This window comes from Palaemon carinicauda, chromosome 13, assembly GCF_036898095.1.
Source record: "Palaemon carinicauda isolate YSFRI2023 chromosome 13, ASM3689809v2, whole genome shotgun sequence".
Lineage (NCBI taxonomy): Eukaryota > Metazoa > Arthropoda > Malacostraca > Decapoda > Palaemonidae > Palaemon > Palaemon carinicauda.
Genome location: NC_090737.1, coordinates 81470784 through 81478283, shown reverse-complemented (window position 1 = coordinate 81478283; position 7500 = coordinate 81470784). Strand labels below are relative to the sequence as shown.

The following is a 7500-nucleotide window of genomic DNA, read 5'->3' as shown; positions in this document are numbered from 1 at the left end:
GGTTGCAAGCGTTGGCCTTCCTTCAACATTCTTTGCTTAACTGGATTCAACCCTAGTCAAGTAATGCAGCAACTAAGTCTTACTCCTCTGGACCCGGTGGATGTTACCAGCAAAATCCATACGTTGTAACTAACCAAATGTTTTGGATCACAATGTGGTGAATATCTCATTGTGAGATCAAGGCACTTTATCTCTCCTCTATTATTATTATTATTATTATTATTATTATTTGCTAAGCTATAACCCTAGCTGGAAAAGAAGGATGCAATAAGACCAAGGGCTCCAACAGGAAAAATACCCCAGTCAGGAAAGGAAATAAGGAAATAAACTACAAGGGAAGTTTAAGAACAATAATAACCTTAGAATAAATCTTTCATATATAAACTATAAGAACTTCAAAATAACAAGAGGAAGAGAAGCAAGATAGAATAGTGTGTTCGAGTGTACCCTCAAGCAAGTGATCTCTAACTCAAGACAGTGGAAGACCATGGTACAGAGGCTATGCACTATTATAACCATTATAGGAGAATCTCAATGAGGTAATCTTCACCAACGCAGAGGTACTTTCTTACATCAAATATTTGTTTTTTGGAAAATGAAAGAATTCTGATGCTTTTATTACTTTTGGTGATGCCCTGTAGTAAGCGTTTTTCGTTAATGGGTCTGGTGAGGAAGTGTCCTAGACTTTTTCTTGTTCGAGCAGTTGTGTGTGTTTATACTATTTCACGCAACTTTCAAAATCCCACATCAATGCACTAACACGTATCGGGTTCATCATAATTTCTTCAACAATCTCCCAAACATCTCCTTCTTCTATCTTGTCACAAACATGTATCAAATATGTTGTGGTGGCCGATGTGGTAACGTCCCTGACTGAGGATTGAGTCCCGCTAAAACTCGTTAGCTTCTTTGTCCGCTGCAACCTCACAATCCTTGTGAGATAATGTTTGGGGTAGGCTATGGGTCCATCTGCTGAGTCATCAGCAGCCATTGCCTGGCCCTCCTTAGTCATAGCTTGGGTGGAGAGAGGACTTGGGCGCTGATCATATATATGTGGTCAGTCAATAGGACATTATCCTGTTCGATAGGACAATTGCCCCTACCATTCTTGAGCGGCCTTAAACTTTTAAACCTATACTGGTTGGTAATCGTGCACCTGAAGGCAATTAGTTCTTTACACCATTACTGATCCCCATCACTGCTGTTTCATATTATTATTATTATTATTATTATTATTATTATTATTGTTGTTGTTGTTGTTGTTTTCTAAGCTACAATCCTAGTTGGAAAAGTAAGATGCTATAAGCCCAAGAGCTCCAACAAGGAAAATAGCCCAGTGAGGAAAGGAAATAAGGAAATAAGAGAATTAATCAACAATTAAAATAAAATATTCTAAGAACAGTAATAATAATTAAAATAAATATTTCATATATAAACTATAAAAACTTTATAGCAAAACAAGAGGAAGGGAAATAAGATAGAATAGTGTGCTCGAGTGCACCCTCAAGCAAGAGAACTCTAACCCAAGACACCGGAAGACCATGGAAATGAGGCTATGGCACTACCCAAGACTAGAGAACAGTGGTTTGATTTTGTAGTGTCCTTCTCTTAGAAGAGCTGCTTACCATAGCTAAAGTCTCTCTTCTGCCCTTGCCAAGAGGAGAGTAGCCATTGAACAATAACAGTGCAGTAGTTAACGCTTATTCTCAGATTCGTCTACCAATCTCAATCATTGTGTATTTTCCCTCAAATTCTGCTGTTATTAAAATTTATCTGTTTAAAGCAGCTACCTTAATATCTTATGTTCTTCAATAAACTCACCCCCATGGACATGTATTTCTATAAGAAGAAGATACTGGTTGCAAATCTGTTCATAGATACTCTTATATCAAACATTGGGCGTCGGGATGTGTAGTTCCTTTGTTAACAGGACAGTCGCATCCTTTAAGGATGGCCCCAAAACAATGTTCACCTCTGGATTTTCAACCCTCTCTTCTTGGCTGCAAGGGTTACACCCTTGCACATCATCTCGACTGATGGGCTATACCAAATGAGTAGTCCAGCTGCCTTTTGGGGTGGCCTCTTTAGACAAAGGGTGCAGGTGCCTCCTGAAGGATGAAGCCTGTACAGTGGACAAGCATTGAAGCATATTGAGACGATAGTCAGAGAGACGTACTTCTGTTACTCTACGTCATTCCCTGACAGCTCGGTGCATGGTAGCTAGTTGAAGTTTCTCCTGTCATCTGCAATCGGATATTAGGCACATCTGTCAACTTTCTGTGTTAATCCTCATGCCTAAATCTTCATCTAACATCAATATCACAGTCAAGCATACATTTATTCATTTTCATGAACAAATGGTCATCAATAATAGAATCCCTTTGTCAATGGGGCAAGGGAGTAAGAGCATGTATACGCTGGTACTGGCGCCAATTAGCACGAGTCCTACTCAAATGGCAGTGCACTGCTGTTTAAGCCACTGGCAATTGGGCAAATTTTGAAATGGCACTCTTATTTGGCACCCACTGCAATATCAGATTACTAACAAAACTAAAAGACCAAACAAGTGAGACATGTCTCCCTGGTTGGAACTCTCTTCTCTCAGAGTTAGGTGAGGCATATACATTCTTTAGAAGTGATTTAATAATGGATTTTCCTCTGATTAAAAGTGTGGGGTTTACTTTTAATACAAAATACTAAAAATCATCCCTGAATATCCCACAGACAGCAATAAAAAACTTAGACCTGACTTTTTTCAATGTCACAACTATACTTTTTGACACCAGTGTTTTTGCCATGACATTGGATGTTGATGAAATAGCCAAATGCAACTTCTACTGTGCCCATGATGCAATTACAAAATATAAAAAAAGCTGACAAGATAGTTTTCTATGATTTGTGCTAAGATAGAATTGGCTCAATAGGTCACCATGGGACAGGCATTATGCATGTTAATGGCCACAGACTACTCTACGTGCTTCTGGTTGAAGACAATGATACATGCGACTACATTCAATATAATCAACAATATGAAAACATTTCCTCATCTGGCTATATTTAAGATCTCTACTGTAGAAACTATACATCAGAATAAAGTGTTTATTCTTAGCTGAAAAGGACTACAGGGCTTTGATACCGCTTGTTTTAAAATTGAGATGCTGATCTTGAATGAAAATATAGACTTTGTTATTGAATATATATTTTAATATCAATGTTAACATCCAGTATTAAATCCTTTTTAAAATAATTGTAAACTTTTAAAACTAAGTCCGTTGAGCAGCAGGTTTGAAATTCCTGAAAAACTGGCGTGAGCATAACCAGACTATCAGGTACATCGAAAGATACAAACTTCTCCAGTCATGATCAGTAAGCCTCTTCTGGCAGAAACGTCATCCTCAGGTCTTTCCATTAACCGTAGTAACTGTAAGTGTAGTGATAACCTCTGTATCCATTGTGTCGATAACTGTAGTGAGGATTAGCACTGGGGTCAGCAGAAGGTTCAGGATCAGCTGATCTCTTGTGCTTGGGATGGTAGTGAGAGATGTGGTGATGATAAGGATGTTTGTAGTATCCGTATTTGTGTCCATAGTGGTGTGGATAGTAAACGTGTTTGTGACCATAGCCATAGCTATAACGAGGAGAAGCATCTGCTGTGGGATTGGCATCAGGCTGTGGTTCTGGATCAGCTGAAGGTTCAGGATCAGCAGATCTTTTGTGCTTGGGATGATAGTGAGAGATGTGATGGTGATAAGGATGTTTGTAGTATCCGTATTTGTGTCCATAGTGGTGTGGATAGTAAACATGTTTGTGACCATAGCCATAGCTATAATGAGTAGAAGGATCTGCGTCAGGCTGTGGCTGTGGGTCAGCAGAAGGTTCAGGATCAGCAGAAGGTTCTGGATCAGCAGATCTCTTGTGCTTGGGATGGTAGTGAGAGATTTGGTGATGATAAGGATGTTTGTAGTATCCGTACTTGTGTCCATAGTGGTGTGGATAGTAAACATGTTTGTGACCATAGCCATAGCTATAATGAGTAGAAGGATCTGCGTCAGGCTGTGGCTGTGGGTCAGCAGAAGGTTCAGGATCAGCAGAAGGTTCTGGATCAGCAGATCTCTTGTGCTTGGGATGGTAGTGAGAGATTTGGTGATGATAAGGATGTTTGTAGTATCCGTACTTGTGTCCATAGTGGTGTGGATAGTAAACATGTTTGTGACCATAGCCATAGCTATAATGAGTAGAAGGATCTGCGTCAGGCTGTGGCTGTGGGTCAGCAGAAGGTTCAGGATCAGCAGAAGGTTCTGGATCAGCAGATCTCTTGTGCTTGGGATGGTAGTGAGAGATGTGGTGATGATAAGGATGTTTGTAGTATCCGTACTTGTGTCCATAGTGGTGTGGGTAGTAAACATGTTTGTGACCATAGCCATAGCTGTAATGGGGAGAAGGATCTGCTGTGGGATCTGCATCAGGCTGTGGTTCTGGATCAGCAGAAGGTTCAGGATCAGCAGATCTTTTGTGCTTGGGATGATAGTGAGAGATGTGGTGATGGTAAGGATGTTTGTAGTATCCGTACTTATGTCCATAGTGGTGCGGGTAGTATACATGTTTGTGACCATAGCCATAGCTATAATGAGGAGAAGGTTCTGCATCAGGCTGTGGTTCAGGATCTGCAGAAGGTTCAGGATCGGCTGACCTCTTTCCTAACCCATGGATCTGAGGAGCAATGTAAGAGGTAGCTCCCCCTGGATGCACAGCGACTCCTTTCCCATCAGCCTTCTTCAGAGGTAGATAGGGATAGCGACCATAATGGTGGAAGTAGCGGTGAGGGTAATAAGGGCGATAGACATAAGGGGTCTTCGCCTCTGGTTCTGGGTCAGGGTCAGGATCTCCCTGTACCGTAGCCACAGCCAAGAGGCACAAGAACGTCCACACCTGTTGAGAGAAAGAAGGTGCCCATGTTGATTCTGACATACTAATGGATTTACTAAAGTAAGGTTTAAATAAGTGTAAATGCTTTGTCTAAACACGTTCATAATTCAAAAGAAGGTTATTTATGGGGCAACGTTATAGATAGTAGAAGTAAAAGTACACACATAAAAATGAAAAACCATAAGTAAAAAGTAAGAAAGTTGTTGGAATTCTAAAAGATGACAATATGTAATTCTTGAAAGTCCTAGGTACGGGAAAAGCAGTGATAACTAAAGATAAAAACTTACAACAAATTTCAATATTCATTCTTTTACCTAAGCAGAATATAACAGTCAAATTTTAGTAAATTACCAACGTTTTTAGAATACAGTCTGAGAAACGTTATTTCATGTGCTGTGCAATTAAAGTATCATATTTTTTTTTTTTAAAGATTTGAGTGATAGGAGTCCCAGCTAACCCCCCCCCCCTCCCCCCCCACAAAAATGTAAATCATAAGTATTGACACAGCAAAGGAAAAACGTGTAAACGAGAGAGAGAGAGAGAGAGAGAGAGAGAGAGAGAGAGAGAGAGAGAGAGAGAGAGAGAGAGAGAGAGCAAAGACTTATGGAGCTAAATTAGAGAACAGTCTCTTCATAATACTCACTAAACTTCTCATAGTTGGTCTCCTTAGCACCGCTTCTTCTTTTGGTTGCTTTAGCTCACAAGATGAGGGACTTCAGAAGTCTCTGTCGAATCCCTCAACACCTCCTCCTTATATACGAGGCAGAGAGGCGTCCTTTGGTGGGAGTGGCCTCCAGGACATCTTGTCGAAACGGCACGCCCCACTTCACCAAGCGGCTGCCTCTACGAAGTAGAATCCTCCAAGGGCAGTACTTCAGGAGGGAAAAAAATTTTTTTTTCTTGTTCTTGGCCAATTTGTCGAGTTCATTTCATTCTCAGCCTCCGAAAAATGCAGATTCAAGAGGAGATGAGATGACTTCAATTTCTGCGTAATAAGGCAGTGTCGAGGGCTGGGGTGGGGGAGGTCTTAATGAGTCCCCGAGATAGATTAGGCCAATTATAGCGACGGCTTGTCGCTGATCATCCGGTAATTAGCGACAACCCCCTAATTAGGGTGAAGCCACTTCTTGCACAATTAGCAGGACTTCTCTCTCTCCCGCCTACTGCAGAAGGACCTTTTGTTGTAGCTGGCGTTGTTGCAGGGGACTTTCCTGCTCTTGTTACTTCCGCCAACGAAGCTGGAAGGAAGTTATGCTTTCACCCCGTTTGTGTTTGTTTGTGTGCGTGTTTTTTTTTTTTTTTTTTTTTTTTTTTTGCAAAAAGCTTCCTGGCCACAATTGTAATCGCAGAGTAAGGAAGCTTACAAGGATTAACCGTTATGTAAAAAGCTGGAAATTATTACATTTTGGAAGGTCAAGGTTAAAGGGCAAGGTCATGGTTAAGCAAAATGTCCAATTCACGTAATCAGCCATAAGTTTGGACATCGTTGTCTCAGAGACTTCAAACTTGGTTCGTATTTGAGTGTATGAAAATCCACACCAATTGATACATGTTAAGGTCAGAGGTCATGTTAAGGTTGAGCAAAAGGTTGAGAAATAAGTTACCGCGGTGGAGGTCTGCACTGTACTGAGTGACCCTCTATTTAAAGCTATTTTTAAGATGACTTTCAAATATGTATTTAATATAGCAGGACTCATAATGATGCTTTTGGTAGTGAGAGAATTTCAGAGAGAATTTTTTACAGAGAATGATTTATAAACATTGACGTATCTACTACATAATACACACCATAGAATTATGTTTCTTTTAATGTATTTTCGTTCCGAGAACTACATTCTTCATAACTCTCAGACTTATATTTTTACTGTAGCGCCTTTCATGGAATTATATTTTTTCTTACAGAAGGACTTTCACTCGTGTGATCTCAAGTTCTATTTCCAAGATATGTGATGTTAGGTTGCTTCTAGAACCCCCTGGAAATATACTGTAAGTATTATTGTTATTTATTATATTAACCCTATTAGTAATAGTATGATTAGTCTTGTCTTTCCAATTGTTATAATGGTAGTGAAATGTTAAGGCATAAGAATAACTATATTGATTTTTATTGATATTATCATTCTTACTATTATAATCCAAATATTGTTATCCTCATTATTATGAAATCATTATTGTCATTTTCATTATTATTTAATGTATTATTTTTTAGGCAATATTACATACTCAATAACTTGTGGCATGGATTAAAAGAATGAATGTTAACGTTAAAGTAATACTGCCCCTCATCGTTAGTTAGTTCCAAGAGACCCGACGTAAGTCAGTTTTCGATGTAAGTCGGTTTTCGACGTAAGTCGGACATTCACCCTACGAACAGTATGTATGGAACATTTATTATATAAACACCAGATACTTTGATAACTTGTGATTTACTGTACAGTTGCTGTTGTGTGATGTTAGATACTGACGTAAGCTCACGTATCACAACGTAACGTGGATTTTATTTCCGTAGTTAATGATGAGCGGCGTAAATTCGAGACTGACGTATGTCGAGCCAAGTAAAGAGAGTATCACTCC

General features: G+C 39.6%; 1 protein-coding gene and 1 long non-coding RNA gene across 2 annotated transcripts in view; one reads left to right on the top strand and one right to left on the bottom strand.

Moving 5' to 3' along the window:
• Window positions 1–6912, top strand: part of LOC137651967 (uncharacterized) — a 73519-nt gene extending 66607 nt beyond the window's left edge. The window contains exon 4 of the long non-coding RNA XR_011046148.1: window positions 6829–6912. This is a non-coding gene — a long non-coding RNA (uncharacterized lncRNA). The remainder of the gene's footprint in view (window positions 1–6828) is intronic.
• Window positions 3233–5690, bottom strand: LOC137651966 (uncharacterized). The gene is made up of 2 exons (XM_068385172.1): window positions 5570–5690; window positions 3233–4929 (listed from the first exon to the last, which is right to left on the bottom strand). Exons 1-2 carry the CDS (start codon window positions 5579–5581, stop codon window positions 3409–3411), a joined length of 1533 nt encoding a protein of 510 aa, XP_068241273.1. The 5' UTR covers window positions 5582–5690; the 3' UTR covers window positions 3233–3408.
• Window positions 6913–7500: the final 588 nt, after the last annotated feature.